At 49.8% G+C, this 27,022-nt stretch overlaps 1 protein-coding gene across 4 annotated transcripts in view; it reads right to left on the bottom strand.

Moving 5' to 3' along the window:
• Positions 1-338: 338 nt before the first annotated feature.
• EML1 (EMAP like 1) overlaps positions 339-27,022 on the bottom strand; it is a 163,384-nt gene continuing 136,700 nt past the window's right edge. For all 4 annotated transcript variants that reach the window (XM_080664369.1, XM_080664371.1, XM_080664370.1 and 1 more), the window contains 16 exons: positions 25,799-25,948; positions 23,980-24,049; positions 21,667-21,777; positions 20,829-20,924; positions 18,732-18,866; positions 17,896-17,995; positions 16,734-16,888; positions 15,330-15,455; positions 14,701-14,832; positions 12,024-12,091; positions 10,712-10,800; positions 5,749-5,846; positions 5,562-5,649; positions 3,842-3,937; positions 2,416-2,546; positions 339-1,858 (listed from right to left, as the gene is read on the bottom strand). In XM_080664369.1, coding sequence (XP_080520495.1) covers positions 1,733-1,858; positions 2,416-2,546; positions 3,842-3,937; positions 5,562-5,649; positions 5,749-5,846; positions 10,712-10,800; positions 12,024-12,091; positions 14,701-14,832; positions 15,330-15,455; positions 16,734-16,888; positions 17,896-17,995; positions 18,732-18,866; positions 20,829-20,924; positions 21,667-21,777; positions 23,980-24,049; positions 25,799-25,948 — 1,771 coding nt within the window. In that variant the 3' untranslated portion in view covers positions 339-1,732. The remainder of the gene's footprint in view (positions 1,859-2,415; positions 2,547-3,841; positions 3,938-5,561; positions 5,650-5,748; positions 5,847-10,711; positions 10,801-12,023; positions 12,092-14,700; positions 14,833-15,329; positions 15,456-16,733; positions 16,889-17,895; positions 17,996-18,731; positions 18,867-20,828; positions 20,925-21,666; positions 21,778-23,979; positions 24,050-25,798; positions 25,949-27,022) is intronic.

Here is a 27,022-nt window from a genome sequence, read left to right as displayed (position 1 = left end):
GCCCTGGGTGCGGGTGAAGCAGATTTGGGGCTGACAGTGCCCCAGCAGCAACCTAACCCACGGCCGATTCCGCAAGGAATCGGGCTCCCTCCTCTACTGGTCAGAGCATCTGCCCCCTTGTGGTCATTGCGTGTCATAGCTACTAGGAGAACGGTCGGACTGTCGCTTAGGCTTTTATATATATAGATAATGGTTCCCTTTTCCTTCCCTGATATGGTTATTCCCTCAATTATCCATTTGAGAATGATTATTTATACACCACATGCAAATTATAGTCCCTAGGTGAGGAAAAATATCTATATATGAAACAGAATATAGTGTGAATCATAGCTAATTTTAAATATTTTAATTTATATACTTTCATGATTATAGGTCAATAAGAAATCCACTTTTCAGATTTTATTTCATTACAGAATATATTTGATAAGGATACATACAAACAGATTCACCTTTAACACATGTTCACTGGCGCCCTGTCCACAGCAGCCGGGAGCTGTCTGTCATCACAACGCTTCGCAGCGTCGTGCCCAATCGGCTGGCGGAGCAGCCAGGGCTGAGTCCAGACAGCTCAACTCATTTACTTGCCTAGAACAAGTAAAAATCTTAATATTTGTTTTTAAAGTCTGCTTATTACTCTTCTATTTTAAAATCTGAGATACATTCCCCAATGTAAACAATACATTTCAGTCTACCTCACAATCGAAATGGATAAGGCCTTCTTGACAAATGGACGGCGCCTACGTTTTACTCATCAGAACGCAATCTTATTTCATCGCCAAGCGAGCCGGCCAGGCACAGAAGACAGGAAAGAAGCTGCCTTGTGTACCTGGCGGAACCTCCCAGATGCCCCCCAGCGGGGGCTGCAGGTTTGTGGTGTCTTTTTGACTTGGTCTACTTGGTCTTAAGGTACAAATATACAATGTCCATAAGCATAAAATAGTAAAGCCTAGCCTTACGTATTTATTTTGAATCGCTAAAATCCTATACAAGTACAATACCATATCATGCCAATTAATATACAGAGGAAGGTGGCCACATGTCTCCACTCATGGGGCAGGTGGACGGGGACCACGGGGGGTGGGCATTCACGAGGGTGTCAGGGCTGACTACATGGGGCTCGGCGGGCAGTCTAGCTGCAACTCTGAGATGCCTGTGTCCCCGGCTGAACCGTTAATCAACCCCCTTCCCACCTGCCTCCCCGAGGGAGAACTGAATGGAACCGTAGACAATGGAACCAAATAAAGTCGTAGCTGCATTTCCTGACTCAGCTGTGCAGTCGGTTCTTCCCTCTACTCAATCCGTGAGTCCCTTTAGGACCAATTAACAGTGATCGTGATTCAGTACCTCGTTCTCATAAATATCCAGCCTCGCAGGCTCCACGGTGAACGAGTCAGCCTACGTACAGGATCTGAAAAGGCATTCTGTGACTGTTTCGAAGAGTTCATAGAAAAGGTAGGAAGGATATACCAGTTAACCTGTTGACGTTGCCGTGCTGTAAACCTTGGCTTTTTTTTTTTTTTTAACATTAAATGTGTTTTATATATTGTACAACGGAGAAACCTGAACTGCTGATCCGACGTGGCGCTTACTGATCCACTACGCTAAGGTAACCGGTACAGGGAGTGGTTTTCCTGAGGTTTGTGAGAACTTTTCAAACAAAACAGAAATCACAGTGACCGAGTAACCGAGTCCGTGCCTCGGGGCCTGCGCTGCTCCCGGGTCGCCGCCGGCACTAAATGACCCGCCACTGCATGATGCTGGTGTCTTTGCCGCCCGTGGAGATGAGGTGGCTGTCATCACAGAGGAAGTCAACGTTGGTGACGTGACTGCTGTGCCCACTGTACACGTGGCTGGGGGCCTGGGAAGAAGACAGGGAGGGAGCTCAACGCAAAGCGCACGCACTGCAGCCGAAGGTGTGAGAGTGCTGTGCGCGTTCCCACATTCCTGCATCCCCTCACTCGGCTGTGCTAGTCTGTGCAGTGCTCTGCACAGCTCAGGCGGGACCCAGACACAACCATTGGGGGACAGACAGGGGCAAGGGACTGTCCTGGGCGGATACATTCAATCCCAGAGATGCCAGGGGTGGAGGGAGAGGGGTGTGCTGCTGAAGGAGGGTCAGGGAAGGGAAGGGCCAGGAGGGGCGTGCTGGGCAGAGGTGCTGGCTCAGCACAGCAGGGCTGCAGCAGAGGGGCTGTGGTGGAGGGGAGAGGAGTGGGGCCCACGAAGGAAGCCACAGAGGTACGGAGCCAAGTCTAAGGGCTTCCTGGGGGGCGGGGGAGCCCCTGAAGTGCCCAAGGGCAGCGGGTGACAGGGTCAGGTCTGCACCTGTGACAGGTGGCATTCACTCACGGGCCTTTCTATGTAAGTGCCAAACGCGTCCCGCGAGGGGTGAGATTTGTGAAGACCAGTCCTTACCCTGAACTGCGAACAAGGGTAAGAGAAGAGGTGGACTTTGCCGAAATCATCGCCTGTCGCCAGGACTTTTTTCTCGTGGGCCCGACAGACGGCATTGATGTCGGTCCCGTCCGAGCCTTCTGGCCACACTCCTAAAACAAAGACCACAGACAGCATTGGAAATACCAGAAACACTGGCCACGCTGCGGGGGGGACTGCTTTAAACTCTCATCAAAGTAAAATCGCCCACGCCCCGGGCTCAGACCAGGGCCGAGAGAGCGCTCTGTCTGGTTTGGCCTCTCCCTGTTCCCGTCAGCGGCTCACTCCAGGCCTCCCAGGAGCCCCTCAAGGCTTAGCCCGCTCTGTGGCAGGGCAGGAGCAACAGCAGGCTGGCTGGGCTCCGACCTTTGGGCGGGGGGGCTCTTCTTTTTTGTCCTTTTTTGGGGGAGGGGAGTGGCTTCTTGACAATACAGCACCAAGTGCGCCAGAAACCCTGCTTCTGGACACAATGCCTTTCTTTTGTCCCAAAGTGTCTGATGGGAAGCTGACTAGTCCTCAAGCATGCCGTTTCCTAACTTTTCTTTTTTCTAGGTAACTCTTTACATGTGGAAGTCTCTCCCAAGAACTTTCTAACCCTGACTCTGAGTGTGCCTTTCAGACATTTCTTGGGGTCAGCTCTTTGTGGCTGCTGCTTGCTTCTGCCACCGGGCAGGTGTGGTGTCTGCCTGCTGTGGGCCGGGGGAGGCAGCAGCTCTGGCTCTGGTGGGCATGAAGCCTGGTCTGGGGGTGGTGTCTCCTGACCATTGCTCCAGGAAACCCCTTGGGTCCCAGTCACTTTGGCTCTGAGAGAGCTGTGTGTGCATCAGTTTCTCAGCTGGAAGTTCTGCAGTAAACCCGGGGGTCCTCGCTTTTAATACCAGAAAATGGTAAAATGCCAGCTCTAAGGAGATTTGTGAAATTCTGACCAAATGACTGACCTGTAGTCTTACAGAAAGAGGTTATAAATACTGCTTTTTCTTTCCTACTGCACTGTGGCAATTTAATTTAGGGCATTTATGAATATATTCCTAATCTGAACTTCGAAGTGAACATTTGAGTTGAAGGACCAAGAAGATGGAGTAAGAACGAGCAAAGGGTGAGTGAACTGACTGAGTGCCATCGGCTCCATCTAGCCAGGAACTCGGGCACAGCCACATGTGAGAAGATGCTAGAGCCTTATCCCAGGACCCCCTTCCCACACCAGGAAAGGGCGGACACATGTCCTGGCTCCTCTCGCCCGGCCCTTCCCGGCGCTGCAGGGACTGGGTCCCGGGGGCTCACGCAGCGGCACAGCACGCTGACGGAACTGGCGACGCCGAGCCTTCCTGACCGTTAGGGAGACCGTTAGGGAATGTTCTGAAAGCGGACGCACTTACGTCCGAACCGCGTGAAAGCGGCGGGGACTTACCGAAGACGTGGAATCCCAAAGTGCAGGTGTAGGTAGCCCATTCGATGTCTCGTGTAGTTTCCACACTGACCACTTGCTTGCATGCAGAGGGAACCCCTGGGAAAAGCACACGCAGGTGTGGTGACACCTGAGCATCAGCCCCCTCTCCTTCTGGGGCGAGGCAGGGCCCTCAGAGCCTCATCGGCGACAGCCCTCAGGACAGGGACCCATCCACCTCCCAGCCCAGCGCAATCGCACTCCTGGCCGGCACTGAGCCCAGCCCGGGGCCTGCGAGGGGCTCACCTCTTCCTCGCTGTCTTCCCACCCCCCGCTCTGGGCCTGTTCCCCCCAGTCTGGCTTCTTTTCTTTGACCATCCTCTGGCTCCTAGGCCTCTACCTGCTCCTGTCCTCCCCGGAGCCCTGAACACAACTTGAGCTCCCAGCCCTCCCCCGCCCCACATACACATACACACACACACACACATACCCCAATCCCTTTAACTCCAAGCTTATGGAAACCAGTCGACCAAGTACCTATGGCCTCCCAGGTGACTGGTTTGTTCCCCACATGAGCTCTTACCAGTCAAGTGTGAGACTGTGTCTGAGAAGAGACTAGACCAGGGGTGGGCAAACTTTTTGACCTGAGGGCCACAATGGGTTCTTAAACTGGACCGGAGGGCCGGAACAAAAGCATGGATGGAGTGTTTGTGTGAACTAATATAAATTCAAAGTAAAGGAGCGGAGGGGAGAGCAAGAGAACCCTCCGCTCTTTCGGCTCCACGGGCTGGATAGAACAGCCGAACGGGCCGGATCCGGCCCGCGGGCCGTAGTTTGCCCACGGCTGGACTAGACCCAGGGCCTGCCCCTGAAAACCTTCCCGTTTCTGCCCCGCATCAGGCAGGACCTTGGAGAGGGCGGGAGGGCTGACCCTGGCTGCCTGCCCTGCTGGAGGGGGCATGGTCCTGGCCCAGGTATCTTCTCCTTTCCTCCACCTCCAGCTGCCCTGCCTGTCCGGGCTCTTCGACAATTGGGCGATCACCCCCCCGCCCCCCGCCCCCCGCTGGCTCTTGGTGCCTATGGCCTCGTGTCTGGGCCCCGATTTTCTTGTCTACAAAAGGGGATGAGCCTGAAAGGGCCGTGGCTCGTGGAGGAGATGGAGGTCAGAGCAGCACCCTTTCTAGTACCTTCCAGCAGGTGGAGCCCAGGCCCTCATGCTCTGTGACCCGTGTTTAGCCAGAGCTGGGCATGCGGCAGGTGCTTGGCAAGTGTCTGCAGAAGCAGAGCACGGCACGCACCCTGTGCTCAGTAAGTGCCAGCCATTATGACCCTCATCACTCCCAGGTCCTGCCTGGGCACACACACTGAGCAGAGGGTTTGGGAGAGGAGGAGGAGGGGTGCCAGGGGGCTTCTGTCACCCAGCGGGAGAGCCTTCACGGTCTGCCTCGGGGGGATGACGTCCCCACAGGGTCCCTCTCCCTGTGACGGCTCTGACCCCATGCTCTTCGGCCACATCTGGCCCCGCCAGCCTCTCTCTGCAGAGCCTGGCCTTCCCTTTCTCGGGGCCCTTATCTCCTCACCAGGGCCATGGTCGGCCCGGTCTCAGGGGTCTCAGCGTGGGGAAGGACTTGAGAGGTGCCCAGCACACAGTGGACAAAGCCGAGGCCCAAGATGTACGGCAAGTGGGTTTTTGTAGGAGGCCACCATTGGTCTCAGGGCAAACGTAACCCTGGGTGCTACTCACAGTAAAGGATTTCATAGTCTCCGGAATTTGACACGAGGAACTGTGAGTTTACAGACCAGTCCAGGTGAGTAATGAAGCTGGAATGACCCTGAGAGACAAACACATCGTATGAGGGTCCCTTGCCTTATGAACTCCTGACCAGCAAGTAATGACCACCGACACGGGCATGAGAAGTAAGTGGGCTTACCGAGCATTTGCCAACTCGCGTGTACTTCCTCCCATTGTCACTGACTCCGTATATATAGATACAGTTGTCATGGGAGCCTATTGCTAAGAAATTCCCATCTACAAAGATATGACAGATTATAATTCAATTATTAAAAATAAACACTTGAGCGCATCATAGTGACCGGTTGTTCCACCAGTCCTTCTGCCATTCAGTCGATTTGCATGTTAGGCTTTTATTATATGGGATAAAAAAATAAAATTTTTTCAAATTGTTAAAAAACAGCCGAAACCGGTTTGGCTCAGTGGATAGAGCGTCGGCCTGCGGACTGAAGGGTCCCAGGTTCGATTCCGGTCAAGGGCATGTACCTTGGTTGCGGGCACATCCCCGGTAGGAGGTGTGCAGGAGGCAGCTGATCGATGTTTCTCTCTCATCGATGTTTCTAACTTTCTATCCCTCTCCTTTCCTCTCTGTAAAATATCAATAAAATATATTTTTAAAAAAATTGTTAAAAAACAACAACAACCCCTCCCCCCCAATAAAAACACTTGACCAATTATAAGGGCTAATGCTAGTTGCCATCACAGATTTAGAAAACAGCCAGATTAATGAGTTATTTCAAAAAGAAAATGTGCGCTTGAATGACTCCTCAACCACTTCTAGAACTACCTCTTGAAAACCGCACCTGGCCAGTTCCTCTCCTTATAAAACCCTTCCCCACTCAGAAACTGAGGGACCGAGGCTCCGTTTGTACGTGGGGCCCACAAGGCCCCCCAGGATGTAGCCACTCACTGCTCACGGAGCTGCAGGTTCTCTCAGGCCTCTGAACACCACCTCCTCTCCTGCCTGGAAGGCCCTTCCCGCCTCATCTCTGCGCACACTGCCCCCCGCTGCCTGATTATTTGAAAAGATAAACGAAGTTGACAAATCTTTAACTAGGCTGACCAAGAAAAAAGGAGAGAAAACACAAGTTACCAGAATCAAGAACAAAAGAAGAGACTTCACTACCAACTTCAGAAAAATGAAAAGGATTAAAAACAAATGTTATGAACAACTTTATGCCAATAAATTAGACAACTTAGATGGAAAAACCACCAAAACTGACTTAAGAAAAAAACCAAAACATCTGAATAGATCTACAAGAAGCTGAGAAATTGAATTAGAAATTAAAAACCTCCCTACAAAGAAAAGCCCTGATAGCTCACTGAATTCACATGAATTCTATCAAATATTTAATAAAGAAATAACACCAGTCTTTTATAAACTCTTTCAGAAAACGAACAAAGAAGAAACATTCTCCAAGTTCCTCTATAGGCCAATAGCAGTCTCATAACTAAGCCAGACAAAACCATCACAAGAAAACTTCAGACCAATATCCTTCATAAACATGGATGCAAAAATCCTTAACAGAAGATTAAACAGAATCCAGAAAAATATAAAAAGGATTAGACACCATGATCACGTGAGATTTATCCCAGGAATGCAAAGATGGCTTGACATCTGAAAATTAATGGAATGCACCATATTAATAAAATAAGGGATAAAAACTACATGATCATCATGATAGATACAGAAAAAGCATTTGGCAAATTCTAACACCCATTCATAATAAAAACGAAACAGGTTAGGAATAGAAGGGAATGTCCTCATCCTACTAACCAATTAATGACTGTTTTCACCCTAACACTGGGAGCAAGGCAAGAACCCACTTTGCCACTTCTGTTCATCGTCATGTTCAGGGTTCTAGCAAATGCAATAAGGAAAAAATAAAGGCACCCAGATTAAAAAGGATGAGTAAAACTGTCGTTGTTTGCAGATGACATGCTCCCGTATCAAGAAAAGTCCAAGAATTTTACACACAAAAAAACCTACTAAAACGAATAAAAGAGTTTAGAAAGGTCACAGATATAAGATCTATGTGCAAAAATTTTTTATTTCTCTATACTAGCAAACTACATTCTGAAAATAAAATAAAAAACAACTTCATTCACAATGGCATAAAAAGCAACTTAGGAACAAATTTAACAACGGAAGTATAAGACTTGTGCACTGAAAACTATAAAACACTGCTGATAAAAATTAAAGATCTAAATAAATGGAGAGACATTCTAAGTTCAAGGATTACAAGACTCAATCTTGTAAAGATAGCAATTCTCCCCATATTGATCTATAAGTTCAACATATTAAAATCCTGGTAGGCTTTTTAAAATTAGAACTTGACAAGTTGATTCTAAAATTTACATAGACATGATAAGGACCTAAAATAACTAAAACAATTTTGAAAAAGAACAACAGAATTGTAGTAATTACACTATTCAATTTCACAACTTACTTCAAAAGTACAGTAATCAAAATTGTGTGATATTGGTATATGGATAGTTATATAAATGAATGAATAGAACCGAGAATCTTGAAATAAACCTTTAAATTTATTGTTAATGGATTTTGTTGTTGTTGTTAATCCTCACCTGAGGATATTTTTCCATTTTTTTTTTTTTTTAGAGAGAGTGGAAGGGAGGGAGAGAGACACAGAGAGAGAAACATCAATGTGAGAGAGACACATCAATTAGTTGCCTCCCACATGGGATTTGAGCCAGCAACCCAAATATGTGCCCTTGACCAGAACTGAATCCAGGACTCTTCAGTCTGCGGGCTGACACTCTATCCACTGAGCCAAATTGGCTAAGGTATGTTAATGGACTTTTGACAAAAGTGTCAAGATAATCCAATAGGGACAGAATTTTATCTTCAACAAATGGTGCTGGGACAAGTGGACAGCTACATGCAGAATAAATAAACGTATACTGACTTCTCACCATACACAAGCATTAACTCAAAATGGATCACAGACCTACATATAATGGCTAAAACAACAACCTTTCTAAAAGTAAGCATAGGAGAAAATCTTCGTGACTTTTGACTATGACACCATAAGCAAGATCCATATCAAAGAATAAAATAAACGGGACCTCATAAAAATTAAAGTGTCTGCTTCAAAAGACCCCATTAAGAAAATGAAAAGACAAGCCATACACTGAGAGAAAACATATGCAAATCATATATCTGATAAAGAACTCATAGACAGAATATAGAAAGAGTTCTTATAACTCAGTAATAAGACAAGCAACCCAATTAAAAATGGGCAAAATATTTAGATAGATAGTTCATCAAAGAAGATACAGAATGACTGGTAGATACATGAAGAGATGCTTAACCTCTGGGATAGTCTTTATGGAAATGTAACTTAAAACCACACGAGAGACCACTACACCTCTATTAGGAGGGCTCTACTGAAGAAGACAGACTATGGCAGGTGTTGGTGAGGATGTGGAGAAATTAGACCCCTGACACAGTGTTGGTGGGAATGTAAAATGGGGCAGCCACTTTGGAAAGCATTTTCATCAGATGTTAAACATAAATTTACCCTATGATCCACCAATTACACTCCTAGGAATTCACCCGAGATAAATGAAAACAAATGTCTACAAAAAGTACATATCATGATTGTTCATAGCAGCCTTACTCCTAATAACCCAAACACAGAAACAATCCTAGTGTCTGTTAACTGATAAATGGATAAAGAAAATGTGGTATATCCACAAAATGGAATTCTATCCAGTAATTAAAAATATATAGGAGGGATAAATGGCAATGGAAGGAGACTTCACTTGGAGTAGTGAACACACAATCCTATCTAATAAAAGAGTAATATGCAGATTGACCATCACTCCAACACACAAGATGGCTGCCCTCATGTGGTCAAAGATGGCTGCCCCCATGTGGACACAAGATGGCCACCACAAGATGGCCAGCAGGGAAGGGCAGTTGGGAGGGACCAGACCTGCAAGGGAGGGCAGTTGGGGGGCGATCAAGTCTGCAGGGGAGGGCAGTTAGGGGTGACCAGGCCGGCAGAGGAGGGAAGTTGGGGGCGACCAGGCCTGCAGGGGAGGGCAGTTGGGGGGGACCAGGCCTGCAGGGGAGGGCAGTTAGGGGCAATCAGGCTGGCAGGGGAGTGGTTAGGTGGTGATCAGGCTGGCAGGCAGAAGCAGTTAGGGGCAATCAGGAAGGCAGGCAGGCGAGCAGTTGCGAGCCAGCAGTCTAGTAGGATCGGGCCTAAACGGGCAGTCGGACATCCCTCGAGGAGTCCCAGATTGGAGAGGGTGCAGGCTGGGCTGAGGGACACTCCCCCCGCCCCCATGCACGAATTCTGTGCACCAGGCCTCTAGTACAATATATAGTTGATGTATTACAGAATTGTACACCTGAAACCTATAATGTTATTAACCAATGCCAACCCCAAAATTCAAATAAAAAAAGGAATAAAGTACTGATACATGCACAATAACACAACTAATCTAAAAAAGATTATTCTAAAACAAAGAAGCTGATGTAACAGGCTACAGGTTGTATGAATCCACTGATATAAAATGTCCAGAACAGGCCATTCACAGATCAGCACAGCGCATTAGAGGGTGCCCAGAACTGGGGGTCGAGGCGGAGATTAATTGCTAACAGGCAGGAAGGGGACTTTTTGGGGGTGCTGAAAAGGTTCAAAAATTGTGGTGATGGTTGCACAACTCTACTAATTCACTAAGAATCAATGAGTTATATATTTATAATGGGTAAATTATCGTATGTAAACTGTACTTCAATAAAGCTGCTAAAAGAGTCGTCACCTTTTTGAGACTCAGCGATATTAACGAAAGGATAAGATGTCTGTGAACTGCTTCAAAATAACACGGGGGGGGGGGGCAGTGGGGCTCTAATAAAAAAGATGAATGAGACTGGCTGAGAGTCCGTAGTACTGCAGCAGGTGACGGATACACGGGGGCTCATTATGCTCTCTGTCCAGTTTTGTTTGTTTAAAAATTTCTATAATAAAGAGTTAGAAAACAACACGAGCATAGGGAGCATCCTGGGAGGCGTGTGAAACTTTCTGTAAAGACATCTGCACAGAACTTCCCGGGGAGCGGTGCGCGCTGACCTGGCGAGTACCGCATGACGGACAGCTGCTCGTTCCCATCCGTGTGCACGGTGACCAAGTCCTTTGTTTCTGTGTCAAACACAAACCACCTGGTGCCAACATGAGAAAGGGACAATATGAGATTTAGTGGGAAGTAGAGCAAGACGATTACAATAACAGGAAGACAATTAGAAACTTTAACCCAGGGGCTTAATAAGTACTCTGTGTTTACTTAGCAAGAACACTTAGTCCCAGCTTTCGCGTACAGAGAAGGTCCGACCTCTGAGCACACCCTACCACCAGAAACGGTTCGGTTACCAAGGCTCTGACGGCTTCCTCAGGTCTGAGTTCTGCCACTGACATGTAAAGGGAGGGACAGCTCTGGGCAGCGAAGTGGGACCAACACCGAACTCGGGGTTGTGGCCACAGGAAGTGGCAAAGGGACCCCCTGCATGGCCCCACCCCAGGGTGAAGCGGAGCAGGTGCCGGAGGTGGGGCTGGGACACCCTTAGGGGTGGTGATGTGCCTAACTGGGTGAAGTGTCTGACCTCTGGGAATGCTGGCGTGCAACTAGCCGGGTGAAAGAAACGATGGAGGGAACGGAAGAAGAGCGAGCAGAGGGCTGGTGTTTGAAGTTAACCCCTCTGGGCTGTTTCCTCAGCTGTCAGGTGGGGGTCAGGGCCCAGAACCACCAGGTAGATCCAGCGCTAAGTCAGTGCAGGTTGTAATAGATGCAGAAATGATTCGAATCCCTAATAAGGACAAGGCACTTGGCAAATGTCCAAGAGCGGAATGACCACACTCTCCAAGCGGAGAAGCGGGAGCTCCAGCACCAGTCTGCTGCCTGGCCTTCAGAGGCACATGGTCAGGAAGTGTGAGCCAAGTCTGAACATGAGGCTCAGGATTGGGGCGGTTTCTAAAATTCTGAAAGGGCAGCAAGAAAAGCATTTTTAAATTCTCAGTGCTGTGAAACGCTTCCTTGCCCAATTCTGAACTGAGGTTCCTCCCACCACGGGCAGCAGAGGCCTCGAGGAGGCACACATCCTGTGAAACTGGATGCAAGGGTGTGTGTGCCTGTGTGCGTGTGCACGTGTGTGCATGTGTGTGCATGTGCCTGTGCATGCATGTGTGTGGGCACTCCTCCAGGAGAGGGGGCCACAGCTTCCCCAGGTTTTCCCCAGGGCTAAAACGTGAAGGACCCTGCTTCGTTTCCCTGTGGGGTTCTGGCCTAACTTGTAGGTCACCAGAGGCTGGGGCTGCAGCCGAGAGCGCCGGAGCCCACCCGGGGAGACACTCCCTGAACCCCGAGCACAGCGCGCTGCGGTGGGCTTACCTCCCAGTCAGTGTTCCAACCGCAACCACAGACCCTGAAGGATGAAAACCAGAAGACTGAGCTGGATCCTAAAACATTTTAAAGGAAGTGTAAATTGATGGCCAGACAGCACTGCAGCATAAAAACACAGCACAGCCCAGTCCCTCGGGGCCGTGTGGCCCCATTTTAAATCTTTCCTCTACAGGGAGGACACTGTTTTCCTACTTGGACCAAGCAGGACTTCCCCTTTCTGTCTTACACCTTTCACAGCTACAGTAGTCAGCTGACAGGCAGGAAGTAAGCGCCTGTCCTCCAAGTCCTGGGAGCCGGTGCAGGTGACCCCAGGCTGCAGGGTGAGCGCCATCTGTCGGGACGCATGACCACTGCACCTGTTCCGTGAGGTGGACTCTGGATGAGTGCGGGACAGCCCGGAGCCCTGGAAGGATGGGAGACGAGCAAGGCCCGTTCCCATTTGGGTCTGGGGGTACACACACGTGTTCAGTGCTAACTGACACAAGATGGGACGCGGTGGATGAAAAGCTGTGGGGTCCCAGGAGCAGGGAGTCAGACAGGGAGGCTGGGTGGAGGCTCGGTGGAGGCAGACGGCCTGACTCCGCCTTCCGCCACAGGAAGACCCATCGGTGGTGAATGTGGAAGTAGACACACCAGTATTTTGGGGGATCAAGTGTTAAGGGGACAATAATGTGATAAAAAAGGTGGAAGCAATGTAGTTTGGGGCCCAGCTGAGAAAGGGCAGTGGGTTTACAGTGCAGAGTTCACGGGGTGGGGGACGGGGAAGCGTGCGGGTGACACTGGGAACGGGGCTGCGTTGCTATGCTAAGGACTGTGGTCACTAGGAAATAACACAGTGAGTGGTTTTTTTCTTCCAGTAAAAGGAGTGCGTGATCGAGTCTGTGATAGACAGAGGGTCACCTGGCAGGGGTGTTTAGGACAAACTGAAGTGAGAAGAGGCTAATCCCGGGAAGACAAGAAAAGAGCAGCGATGGAAACGGAATTAGGAGACGGAGAAACTTCTGGATAAACTAAAAAGATGAGACCAGAAGCTCTTCAGGTATTGATTCTATTACCGCGACGCTTTTTCCAAAGCGGGAGCTGTAATGAAGCTCAGGCTGCCGCGGACACACAGACAGAGGTCACGGCCACTGGAGGCTCCAGCATATAATTCCTGAGATGAAGACACCGAGGTTCAGGGAGGTCTTGTCCAAGGTCACATGGCCAGTGGAGAAAGCCGGTAGGACTTAACTCTGGATGTTTCTGGCGTCCGGGTCAGTCCCTACCCTTACGCAGGTGGAGGGAGCCCACAGCCTGGGGCAGGAGTGGGTGCGTGCCCGGACTGCTTACAGCAGGGCTGCCGTGCTGGCCGGGGCCTCAGGGAAGGCCACCCTCCCGGACTGCCACTGTCCCTGCTGTGCCGGGGCATGTTGTCAGATCTGCACAAACCCCTCATGTATTTTTCACACGTGAAGCCCCTGCGTGGGGACAGGTACAAGGCAGAACCTCCGATAGCCATGCCCTGCCACCTCAGGCCACACCATTCTCTCCTCTGAGCAGCTGGGCCACCCCTCAGGCCCTGGCATCCCATGATCTGCTCTCCCAGCGACCTGACCTCTGAAGGCAAAATGCAGGTGGCTGAGACTCAGACCCAGCGCATTGGGGCATGCTGGCAACTGTGCGGGTTGCAGGGCGTGTGGGCCACAGGGGAGCCCCCTTACACGGGGCCCTGCCGGATGTGGTCCTGGCCCACCGCAGTGGGAGCGGTGGAAGACCCCGGGTTTGGGGATCAGGCTGAGCTGGGTGAACACTGGCTCTGTCACCAACTCAGTGATCTTGGCAAGCGATGTGACGCCTCTAAGCCTCAGTGCCCGAATCAACAAGAGCAGGGTAAAAACACCTCAATTCGCAGGCTGCACCAGGGTGAAGGGTATAATTAATGCACGCACGGTGCTTGGTATGCAAACGGCCCTCAATACGTGCAGTCACGGCGGCCTTAAGCGTCGAGGACAGTTCGGCGCTGTGCTCTGTGAACTGAGGCCTTTCATAAAAATCACAGAGATGCGGACTTTAAAAGGAAAGCTTTGCCGTTGTTGAGTTGTAGAGAGAAGCTATGCTTTTAGAACAGTTTATAATTCTCATTCCAAAGGTACACTGTGAACAGAATGCAGGCTCAAACAAGGGCTTCTCAGCACTAAGCCGGTGGACGGGTGCAGTCAGGACACCCAACCACCGACTCAGGGGCTGACTTGCTGTCAAAAAGTTCAACAGTGCCCAGCCGGTGCGGCTCAGTGGTTGAACATCAACCTATGAACCAGGAGGTCCTGGTTAGATTCCTGGTCAGGGCACATGCCCGGGTTGCAGGCTCCATCCCCAGTGTGGGGTGTGCAGGAGGCGGCTGATCAATGATTCTCTCTCATCACTGATGTTTCTATCTCTCTCTCCCTCTCCCTTCCTCCCTGAAATTAATAAAAATATATTTTTTTAAAAAAGTTCGACAGCAACCTTCACAATTACACGGGTGAGACCGCTCAGGAATGCTTAAAGCAACACAATTCAAATCGAAGGTAAATTAAGTGACATTTGCATCGGGACAATTTTATATCTATCCATTTCATGCAAATAAAAGAAGAAACATGTTCAGATGAATTTCTACAAGGAAAATGGATGCAACGTGCACATCTACCTCTATTATCTTGTCCCAGACGGGCCGGTGACAGACGGCGTCCCAGAGAGTGGCGTGTCTGTCGTGCCCACAGGTCAGGAACTGGGGTTTTGAGGCGTGGATGGCCAGTCCCCAGAGCTCATCCGTGTGACCCTAAAGAACCAAGACAAATGCACGCTCTCTGAAACACTACAAACAACACTCGGGAGCTTTCCTTTATTTTCTTTTTAAAATATATTTTTATTAATTTCAGAGAGGAAGGAAGAGGGAGAGATAGAAACATCAGTTGATGAAAGAGAATCATCGATTGGCTGCCTCCTGCACTCCCCACATTTGTGATCGAACCCTCAACCCGGGCATGTGCCCTGACTGGGAATCGAACCGTGACCTCCTGGTTCATAGGTCGATGCTCAACCACGGAGCCACGCTGCTGGGCCCGGGAGCTTTCAAGGATTACAAGGTAGGCTTGCTGCAGTTAACCTCATCAGTCTCTTCCTCCCCAACCTCCGTCAGGACAGCCAACGGGAACTCCCGCAGTGCAGGCAGGCTGTGCTGGTATAAAACGCAGCGGTAACCCCCTCTTTGTGGATCGTTATCAGCTTCCGATATTCTGTAACAGGGACGCGTGGGGTGGGCCTGCTGGGACGCACCTGAGTGATGGCGGAGAAGTCCCCTGACAGCGTGCCCTGCAGAACAAAGTTCCTGGTGGTGCCTATCAAGATCACGTCGCCTTTCCCCTCGGCCACCGTCCGTATCGGACCAAACTGTTCCGGAATCTGCATTGAAAAGAGAAAATGTAAGGCGTCATTAAAAATGCTTGTTTATATACCATGACGACAGCTCCTGTCACAGTCTCGCACACACACGCACACATACACACGCAGGTGTACACGGAGAGACAGGGAAAGGTCCACAATCAAATGGTTGAGTGAATGATCAAAACCCCAAATCTTACTTTTAAACTCTGAACATTTTATAAACCTTAAAAAACCCACAAGAGTAAAGCTGTTAAAAAAAAAAAAAAGAATAAAGAATAAAGCATTTTTGCCTGGCTGATGTGGCTCAGTGGTTGAGTGTCAACCTATGAACCCAGGAGGTCACAGTTTGATTCCTGGTCAGGGCACATGCTGGGTTCTGGGCTCGATCCCCAGTAGGAGGCGTACAAGGATGTGTCTCTCTTACATTGATGTTTCTCTCTGTCTCTCTCTCCTCTCTCCCCTCCTATCCCCTTCCATTCTCTCTAGAAAAACAACAACACACAACTCCGTGAAGGGGAAAGTGATTTCCAAGTTCAGATGAAAGCCTTCCTTTATTAAGAGCAATCATCAGAAAACCAAGTTCTTCCACAGCCAAAGCACGGTGCAGTGGGGCGCTCTCTGATGGAACTCGAGCTACAGGATGCAACGAGTTTGAGAATCTGCCTTCCAGGCAGGAAATGCTTTACAGCGTGTCCACTCTACGGGAGGGAGAAAGACCATCAACTGTCAGACTGACGTGGCATCTGTCTGCTCATAATTTCTTGGGGCCTGGGGGGGAGTGTGCGGAGGGAATATTAGATTTCTCGCCTCTGGCTCCTACCGACTGCAGGCTGCTAACCAGGTGAAAGGAGGTGAAAGAGATGGTCAAGGACTCAGAGCTCACGAGAGAACATGCTGGCACTCAGCCAGGGGCAAAGTAGCTACTCAGTAAACATTAGCTCAAAGCGATAATGTCTCCAAAGTAACACCCTGGAGATTAAAGTGAACAAAAGGAGAAAGATTTTAATGGTAAGTAAAAACGTAGACAATATTCCCTTGGAAAAGTGAGATTGTTTCTATTATAAAAATATTCTAAATGTGAAATATGTTACCACCTCAGATTTTATACGTCGAATCCCATGTTACTAGCTGTATTTAAACTGCCTCCAGGATTTTAATAAAATACTACACTACTTAATAAAATTTTATCAAAACAACTTCCAAAACTGTAGGCTGATTTCAAATCAACAAGGAAACTGGTTAGGACAACAGCTGAAGGTTCAAAACGGATGTCAATAGTACTGTTTGCTGTCTTACCTCGGTTTTATGAAGTTTCTGATAGTTTCCATTCCAAGAAATGAGCTTCCGGTCCTTCCCGCCTCCCGACACCAGGGTGCCGTCCCTTAACATACAAAGTGCAAAAATACCACCCTCGTGGGCCCCTTGAATGGCATAGCTTATTCGATTCGTACCTAGACACACCAAGAAAACCATCCTTAGTCCCTTGCGAAGAGGCTCACCTCTGCCCGTCGCTTCCACTCTCGTTTTAAAGTTGACACTGTCGGTTAGGACATCACTGATGTGTAAGTCTCTAAGGGTCTGATTGGCAGCTGTTCACAGAGCACCAGGCAGACGTGGGCAGGGTTACTGCACAGTTAAGGAAACGTGCTGACGCGGGGGCAGTGTGATGAGAACCCAGGGACCCGAGCTCAGAACGGGGACTCGAGTCCGCGGAGCTGTGTCTTCGGCCAAGCGACTTAACCTGCCCCACCTCAGTTTCCCCTTTGCTTATCCACAGGCCTGTTCTAAGGGGAGAGAAAACACTGCAGCAAGCACCCGGCGCCCGGAGGAGCGGGGACTCCACAGAAGTCACCCTACTGGCCGGAAATAGCATCGATGGGTCTTTCCCACCTTTCCCACCCAGACCCTAAGGTCCTGAGCCAGGGATGGTGTATTTTTCCTTATTTCCTGGCACGTGGTGAGTGTGCATAGCTGCTCACTGAACAGAACTGAATGGATGTTTTCTGAGTGACGGCTCCTCCGTACCACAATGTTTGCTCACTGGGACGGGGGACTCGGGTCTGACTCATCTGTATGCCCCGGTGTCTAGCAATGCCGCCTCTCACATCCTGGTGATCGTTAATGTCTGCCAAATGCTATGAGAACCAGAATACTTATTAAATATTTCACAGCTAAGCAAACAGTCGTGGATGACTTCATCCTTACGATATGTTACTAGATCTTCTAATAAAGCTATTATTCCAACATAACATCTGGGCTTAATGAGTCTTTTAGGATGATGGAGGGTCACTGACTCTTCCCCTCCCTTTTCCTCTGCTCCTGTGTATTGTGTACCTGCATATGTTGGGATTTCACAGTCATCCCGTGGACTTATTGGTAGACAATTCTTACAGAAGTCGCCTTTGACTTCTCAGAGCACCGCCAAAGCCAGTCAGCTCTGGGAGCAACCAGGCGTTACCTTTTCCCCAGACCAAGATGTTGCCACTCGAGTCTCCGGTAATGGTGTCGCCGTTTTCAGAAAACGTCACACAGAGGACAAACTTTGGCTTCTCCTGCTTCTGCAAATGTTGTAAAGATACAAATACAGTCAGTCAAGGCTGCTTTTCGTCTGTATGAACACTCTCTAGACTCCCGATCATCCCAGCTGGATGGCGCCCCGCACTGATGCTTTCCACGTTCATCTACCGTCGTGGTACTTACGCTGTGAGATGATCTGCTCTAACAGAAATTCCTGGGATATATCAAGTTGCAGACAATTAGAGCGGAGGAAGGTGTTGGAGGGGGCTAAGGGGCGGGTGGTGTTGTCATGACTACAGTCTGAGGAGCGGGGTCCTGGCCCCAGAATAAAGAAACTCTAACTCCACCTCCTGGTGTGGCAGCAATTGTCCCCACAGAGAAGGTGTGCTATTCCCGGGGCTCTCACAAGGCCCCGCGTGGCCGGACTAAAAGGCACAGAGTGGCTACCACCCTTGGCAAAGGTGGGCTACCCAGATGACCCCCTAAGTGCCTTCTTAGCTGCTCTTGGCCATCATGGCCGCTCCCGGGCACCCTTTCCCTGTGTGGCCCATGTTGGCCCACCTTCTCCCTCGGCATCACCACTGTCATCCCCATGACACAGGGGCTCCCCAATCCTGTTAGGGATCTGGATCTGGGAATAGTCTTTGTCACGACACCCACATTGGCCACTGAAAAAAATGCTGAGACCGGATGCCTGACAGCTCCCTGGTCACAAGCAAAGTCAGGTGATCACCAGACACTCAGTGAAAACAAACGACCGGTGTCACTGAACTTTACCTCGAATAATCCTTGCTTCTTAATGAGGCAGTTTCCTTCTAGCGTCCAAAAGTAGAGGTGTGATTTTCCGCAGGTGACTATGATGTTGGTGTCCGTGGGGTGGAAGTCCACGGCAAACACGGCTTCATTAGAGCACTGAGTGAAACAGGAGACTCAAATGTCTCGGATCTCGCAAGACCCCACAAACAAACCACCCCCTCAAACTAAGCCCCAGCCTCTCCATTTCCCCCACTGAATTTAGCGTCTATAAACACCAAGCCTCTGACCTTGACCTCTCCTGTCTCTCTCCCCCACTGGCCCGTGGCCTGAGGGCAGGGCAGGGCCCCCCCTCTGTGAGGACCCATCACAGGAGTGGGTGCAGAGCAGGCCTGGCAGCGGGCATTTGCTGAAGGAGGGGTCGGGGCAGCAGGGGACTTCACGGCAGGCATTTGCCCTCCTCGTCCAGGCATGGATCCCAGCCCCAGACGAACAGCAGAATCAGCTGGGGTGCGTCTCGTGCAGGTGCCAGGTCTTGACCCCATTTAGTGAGGGACCTCGAGGAGGGCCTAGGAGTCTGCATGTTATACAGCCCCACTGCTCCTGGACGCTTCGCACCACTCGCCCTGGGAGTCCCTCCTGGTCTCATTGCTGGGCCTGGGCCGGTGGGTGCGGGAATGCAGCTCTTTGGGTTACCCTTCACCCCGTTATCTGGCTCCTATGCACCCTGCCAGAGGCACGAGACTGCCTGCTCCCTCCGCTTGATAAGCAGTTACACCTCCTCACACCTGGATAACAACTTGCCTCTGGTACTGCCCACCTAGCAACGTAGTAGGAATGTCAGCGCTGGACCAGATACTAGGCAGCCTACAGCATGAACACAGGTGCCAGGAACCATGAGATTAGTATAAGGACCTGCCCCCGACTCGCAAGGGAGGAAGGTGCCCAATGCTGTCCTCACGTCAGGTGAGTAGGTGCCCAACGCTGTCCCTCACGTCAGGTGAGTAGGTGCCCAACGCTGTCCCTCACGTCAGGTGAGTAGGTGCCCAACGCTGTCCCTCACGTCAGGTGAGTAAGGTGCCCAACGCTGCCCTCACATCAGGTGAGTAAGGTGCCCAACGCTGTCCCTCACGTCAGGTGAGTAGGTGCCCAACGCTGTCCCTCACGTCAGGTGAGTAAGGTGCCCAACGCTGCCCTCACGTCAGGTGAGTAAGGTGCCCAATGCTGCCCTCACGTCAGGTGAGTAAGGTGCCCAATGCTATCCCTCACGTCAGGTGAGTAGGTGCCCAATGCTGCCCTCACGTCAGGTGAGTAAAGTGCCCAATGCTGCCCTCACGTCAGGTGAGTAAGGTGCCCAGTGCTGCCCTCACGTCAGGTGAGTAAGGTGCCCAATGCTGCCCTCACGTCAGGTGAGTAAGATGACTCAATGCTAATATTAATGTGAGGGAAGCAAGGTTACCTAAGGTTAATTGATGCCAGCATGAGAAATATGAAGTTGATTCTATGAAAGAGACTGACCCATGACTTAACAGGGGAAACATAAGGGTTCGGGAAGTTCACCGCTGTTTTGTGTGGAATGGATCAAAGGCGGGAGAGAGAAACCCTAAGGGCACCAGCACGGTGATCCCTCGGGAGCCTGGGACCCGGCGCGGCCCCTCCTTCCCCAGTGCTGACCTCTGGGCCCTGGGCTGGCGGTCAGACCTCCTCCCCGTCTCCTCCCCCCATCGGCCCCTCCCCGCCCTCCCTGCCTGGAACTCAGTGTCACCACACCTCCAGTGCCTCCTCAGCATTTGGGCACACAGGGGACACTTGGCATTGGTGGAATCAAAGCGAGGAAAAGTGAACAAATGAATTTAAAGGGCCGTGGCTGTACAATGAGGTCGGCAGACCCTGGTAGACATTGTGAAGAGAGGAAGCAACTCTGCCAGGCTTGCGCATGGCATCCTGAGAGGAGCGGGGAGGGGCGGGCCACAGGGATGCTGGGGCAGGTGTCCCCCGAGGCTGCCCTGGGATGGGGACCCGCAGCCCTCTGAGAAGCGGGGAAGTGGCCAGCGGCCCGTGGCCTGAGAAGGCTCCACATGGAGAATGACAGCGTGGCCAGTGCCAGGCTGGGAGAGAGACCTTGACGTCCGCCAGCCGCTCCTCCCGCTGCCAGTCCCACACCGACAGCACGTGGTCGTTGGAATCGTCCACAGCACACAAGTTGCTCCCTCCATTCTGAAAAAGAAAAGCATTCCCGGGAAGACTACATTTGAGGATAAAGTGGGTTGAGCGTGATTAGAAATGAACAGTAATTTTACTTTTAACGGAGTCTGCTGCATGTCGGCTAAAGAATGTGGGCCGACTGCCTTTGAGACCTGCTGACTTGGGCGGATAGACAAGGAGAGACGGTGAAGGGGGGCTGATGAAGGGACAGCAGCAGGAGAGGGGTTTCGGGGGGGCTCCCTACCAGCAGGACCAATAAAAACAGCCTCCTCAGGGCTGCAGAACCCTCCCCGGCACAGCACAGGCCTGGTACTAACGGGGTTACTGAATGGTTGTGCCACGACGGAGAGCATTGGGGTGAAGCGTGTGCTGCTTGGATGTGGACACAGGCATGCGCCTTGGACATAAGTCTCTGAACTGGATGAAGACGTGGTTGACAGGGAGGATCTGGGGGAGACCCTGGCGCCCGTCCAGCCCGTGTCAGACAGTGAACCAGCCTGTGAGGACAGCAGGGGCATGCTGGGGTCCCCTAGGGAGGGGCAGGTGACATTTAAGGCCAGAGCAGGCAACGGCCCGCGGGCTGGAAGGTCTGACTGGAAGAGGGTGGCCTCTGAAGGTGGGGATGGGGATGTCGGCGGGTTTCAGAGTCAAATCTGCACACACACCCAGGAGCCACCCCGGCGTAACTCTCTCCCGCTTTGGCCACGAGCTGACTCCCTGTGGAGAGTGCGCTACCCGCAGAGCTCAGACTTACGGATTTAGAGAACGCGATGCAGGTGACGGCTCGGTCAAAAAACCCGGTCCCAATGACGTGCAGGGTATTCAACGTCACGGAGTCCCAGATGCGCACGTGTGGGGGCAATTGCTGTTGAGAAAAAAAACACGAAGTCACTATTTGTGAGAGTTACGCAAGTTTACCTTTACCTTGAAGCTACAAGATGACTTCAATTTTGTCAAGACAAAAGGTCTTTTTCTGCATTTGATAATTCTGTCTTTTAACATAAATGACAGATTCCCAATGTCTTCAAGGGATCACAGCCTCTGTGCCATTTAACCTTAGGTGAGGTCTGCCAAGTTTTAAATTTTGAATAGCCAATTCTTTTTTTTTCTTTTCTTTTTTTTCAAAGATATATTTTATTGATTTTTTACAGAGAGGAAGGGAGGGATAGAGCGTTAGAAACATCGATGAGAAAGAAACATCGATCAGCTGCTTCCTGCACACCTCCTACTGGGGATGTGCCCGCGACCAAAGTACATGCCCTTGACAGGAATCGAACCTGGGACCCTTGAGTCCACAGGCCAACGCTCTATCCACTGAACCAAACCGGTTAGGGCTGAATAGTCAATTCTTGATCACACAGGAATTGATATTCTAATGGATACATCTGGACGCAACTGAATTTTAAAATTAAAAAATGACGAGAATGGAATCTCGTATAAGGATTAGTCTTACAAAGTTCATATTGTTATTGTGTGTGTGTGTGTGTGTGTGTGTGTGTGTGTGTGAATTCATCAAGACGGTCACCAGCAAACCATTTTAAGGACTCTGTGGGGCCCGTAAGAGCAAAACAGGCAATTCATTATGCACAAATAAAATGCAGAACTGCTGTGATGCAGTACAACACCCTCTCAATTGTGTTTCAACGTGCTTTATACTAATTTTCTTCTTCCTCAACAGAGAAAAGCAGCCCATCACTGTCAGCAGACTTGTCAAGAAAAGGCCTAGCCGTGCACCTGGTGGACACGGTGGGGTCAGGCGAGTTAGGTTCTAGTGTGGACTTGTCTCTGAGCAGCTGGGCGGCTGCAGGCAGTCACGTGACCTCCCTGGACTTCGCTGTAACTTGGAAGGAGAGGCTCAGATAGCCATCACATTTTCTCTGGCTGCAAAGTTCTAATTTCAATGCCAGAAACGGAAATACACGTTCAATCCACCAGAGGGAGGAACAAATGGCTTACTACTAATTTCAAAGAACTTCTAAGGTCATTTAACATTTAGCAAAAACAGGCGACTCTGTTCCACACATGTGTGTTTACATAATGGCGGTCTGATTTACTGTTCCTGCTACTTCAACTGTAGAACTTCAATGGAAAATAGAAAAGTTAATCTTTAAAAGTTGATGTTATTGAAATATTTTCCAAAAAATGGTAACACTTGTGTTTGCTGGAAGGCAATGTTGATAAAAATGGAAGTATTTCATGTGGTAAGTATCAGGCCATCTATTGTTCAATAATAAGCTATCCTAAGGCAGGTAACAACAAAGCTACAGGGAGCCCTAGCCGTTTGCTCAGTGGTAGGAGCGTTGGCCTGAGGACTGAAGGGTCTCGGGTTCAATTCCAGTCAAGGGCACATACCTCAGTTGTAGGCTCAATCCTGGGCCCTGGTCAGGGCACATGCAGGAGGCAACCAATCGATGTTTCTCTCTCTCTGTCTCCCCCTCTATAACAAACAACTATCAATGGAAAAATATCCTCTGGTGAGGATTAACCACAATTACAACAACAAATAAAAGGTACAAGGAGTTTTGGATAAGACATGGCAATGACCACAGCCTGCAGGAAGGAAGGAACAGACAGCCAGTTCTGAATTTTTCTCTTGTTGAATTCCACTCGCTCCCCCTCCAACTGCTGACTCGACTGCTGACGTGCTTACAGAACTTGTGCGAAGGCCCGGCGGTCTCTGTGCATCTCACACAGATGCAGATTCCAGGGCTGAGGTCTTGATTACAGGGATTAAGAGAATGTGCCTGAAATCACCGGAGAGGCAAAAGGCCCACTTCAAATGATGTCATGACGATTTTAACTTTACGCATTAAATGTGTACTTGGCATTTTAATGTTTATCATGTATGTAAAGAATTAGTGAATTCTTAGGCAAGAATGATGTTATTTAAAAATTGGCTGAAATTAAGGTGAATTTAAGGAGTTTTTTAAGATTACTGTAAAATTTTAAATTTGCAATGAAAAGTTCTAATGAGAGATTAGGAAGTGTTCAGGTGCTCTATATCTAAGCGGCTTGTTCATCAGCACAAGGTTATGTAATACAAAGAGGAAGAGATAACGTAACTCACCTTCCCATCCTTGGACGTGCCCGCGACTTGTCCTGTTGCTATTGTAATCTTATCCGGATGAACTGCTAGGCTATAAAAAAGATACTTATAAATTCTTACTCTTTAAAGGTAAGCTTTATTTTTTCCTTGATCCAATATAATCTAGGTGACAATCCTATATAATAAAAGTGTAATATGCAAATTGACCGAATGTGGAACGACTGGTTGGTGGGGGGTGGGGCCGGCGAGCAGGCAGCGCCAGATCAGCCAAGGTGCATGCCAGCGGGCAGTGGGAGGGGACGGCGATCGGAGGCAGCGGTGATCAGCAGCAGTGGAGGGGTGATCGGGGGAGCAGGGCCAGCCGCTCGCCGCCGGCGCCTTCTCTGATCGGCCCGCCGGTTGCCTCCTACAGAGGGAGCCCAGACTAAGCCGTCAGTGGGACATCCCCTGAGGGCTCCCAGACTGCGAGAGGGTGCAGGCCAGGTTGAGGGACTGCTCCCCCACCAAGTGCACGAATTTTTGTGCACCGGGCCTCTAGTCTATATATATAAAAGGCTAATGTGCTCAGTGTCTGTCCGACTGGTAGCTATGATGTGCACTGACCACCAGGGGGCAGACACTCAATGCAGGAGCTGCCGAGCTGCAGTGACTTGGCAGCAGCGGTTCTCGGGTGACACACCCTGAAACCAGAGAGGAGGGAGCCTGATTCCTCGTGGGGCTGTGCGATTCCACCTTCAGCCATGGGTTATGTTGTTGCTGGGACACTGTTGGCCCTGAATCTGGTTTACTGCACACTTGCATTTGCATTCCACACCCTGTATGACAGCAACTCTGCAGAGTGCTCTCTCGCACTCCGGGACCCCTCGGGGGATGTCAGAGAACTGGTGTCGGCCCAATCCCCACAGGCCAGGCCGAGGGACCCCACCTCCTGGAAGGACCCTGCTCGCTTTGCAAACGCCCTTCGAGCTACGGCACCACCCCAGGTGCAGTCAGCGGGGAGGAACCACGGGAGGTTGGCTCCAGGATGTGTCTGGCCCGTCTCACCCAGTCCCGCCCCACCGGCCACCTTCTAATTAATTTCCTTTCAATGTGCATAAATCTGTGCACCGGGTCCCTAGTTCAAATATAAAAATATAGAATGCCTAACTTCTTACAGACTCTCAGTAAATCATCCTAGCACTCCAATGGCTTTAGACAATTAGCGCCTATTTCATTTCATCTTAATTCCTTCATCTCTAGAGAATTTTTAACTCAAGGAAAAAGCATTTTTTTTTTTTTTTTGCTGGAAAATATTTTAATCTCAGAACTACTTAATTAGTAGTCTGCAAGCTTTTTAAAGAAGTCATTTTGAGTATATCAAATAGCAAAGACATCACTGTTTTCAACAAGACTTTTATAATGGACTAGGGATCTAGGGCAAATAGAAAAGCATAAATCCATCGCTTCATCCATCCATCCCTCCAAGATACATAAAACCCCACCGAAGGCTGTGAACAAATTATGGGAATAGCAGAGCCAGCCCAAAACACGAGGCAAAACATTTTACTTTTTATTAAAAAATGAAGACCCAAATTAGAAGCCGTTAGCATGAGATGTGTTAAGAAGGCTTCTAATCAGGGGTCTGTTAGAGGTATTGGTTCAGGTAAGGTGGTTGGTTAAGAGTATGGGTTACAAAGATAGAAAACTACAGAGGTGCCTTGGAGAGCCAGGGAGCTAATGGACAGCACAGAACACGAAATGCTTTTCTCAGGTCCCTTCTCGTTAGGGATGTCCCGACATGGAGCCCTTCCCGCTAACGGTGCTACCCAGGTGCCCCTGCCTCAGGGTGTGGGGGACTCACCACTTCACGTCGTCATTGTGGCCGGCGTAATGCCTCTGGAGCTGCTCCTCCACGTTGTACAGCACGACCACGGACGCGATGAAGTACACCGTCTCGCCCGTCGGGAGCAGGTACAGGTTATTCCGACAGTCCCGGCCCCTGTACCCGTAGCTTCGTGTGTGTCAAGAGAAAACTTGTTTTCTTCTGAAGAGCTGACAAACATCAGCTTTATCTAACAGGCAAACAATTCTACATGACTATTACCATCAATTTCACAACGTTAAATAATGTTGGGTTGCAAACGGGGCCGAATACATCTCCCTCCCTAAATAGGAAGGCAATGAAGTTGGAAATGGCCATTGATTTAATGTGAACACTTATTTTTAACAATATGAAGATTTGGTTTTATTTTAAGAATGTGTATATATATATATATATATATATATATATATATATATATATTTAAAATTTTTACTTTTTAATTTTATTGATTTCAGAAAGGAAGGGAGAGGGGGAGAGAGATAGAGACATCAAAGATGAGAGAGAATCATGGATCAGCTGCCTCCTGCACGTCCCACACTGGGGATCAAGCCTGCAACCCAGGGATGTGCCCTGACCAGGAATCGAACTGTGACCTCCTGGTTCATAGGTCAATGCACAACCACCCAGCCACACCGGCCAGGCAAAAGTATGTCTTATATTTTGAAAGCTGAATTGTTTAAGCTTGATCAAAAGTGGTGATTTATCACTTTATTACTAAAGGTAACTAGGTCAGACATTCGTGACGTCACCGGCAGATGAACTCTTTCTGATTCAGCCTATTAACCCTGGCTCTGGGAAGCGACAGCCGGGGCACGTTTTCATGTTGAGCTGTTGGAATTTTACGTGGATGCCTGTCTTCTTTGCACCTCGTCTCCCTTTAAATTTGGCCAAACTGGTGTTCTGAAAGGCTGACAACCGTGACATCCTGCCTCCAGAATTAAAACCACCTGAAGCTGTAGACGCTGCTCTCACAAGAAAGCTGGAATACTTGGCAGCCCATTTTGCCTCTCGTTCCTTCCTGCTGCCTCACTTGCGTAACGTTTATCTCCAGTTATCACACGTGCTCAGATCTGCTGGACCGTCGCCGGGGCCCCTGGGGTGTTCACGTTCCCTCGGGCGCCTCTGCTCTTTACAGGTGAGGGCCTGACGCTGGGAAACAGAACCAGAAGGAGCAACGGGGCCAACGGAGCCTGCCCTCGTCCA

The sequence above is a fragment of the Plecotus auritus genome (assembly GCF_963455305.1).
Source record: "Plecotus auritus genome assembly, chromosome: 1".
In the NCBI taxonomy this organism is placed as follows: Eukaryota; Metazoa; Chordata; class Mammalia; order Chiroptera; family Vespertilionidae; genus Plecotus; species Plecotus auritus.
This window is presented reverse-complemented; position numbering and strand designations above follow the sequence as displayed.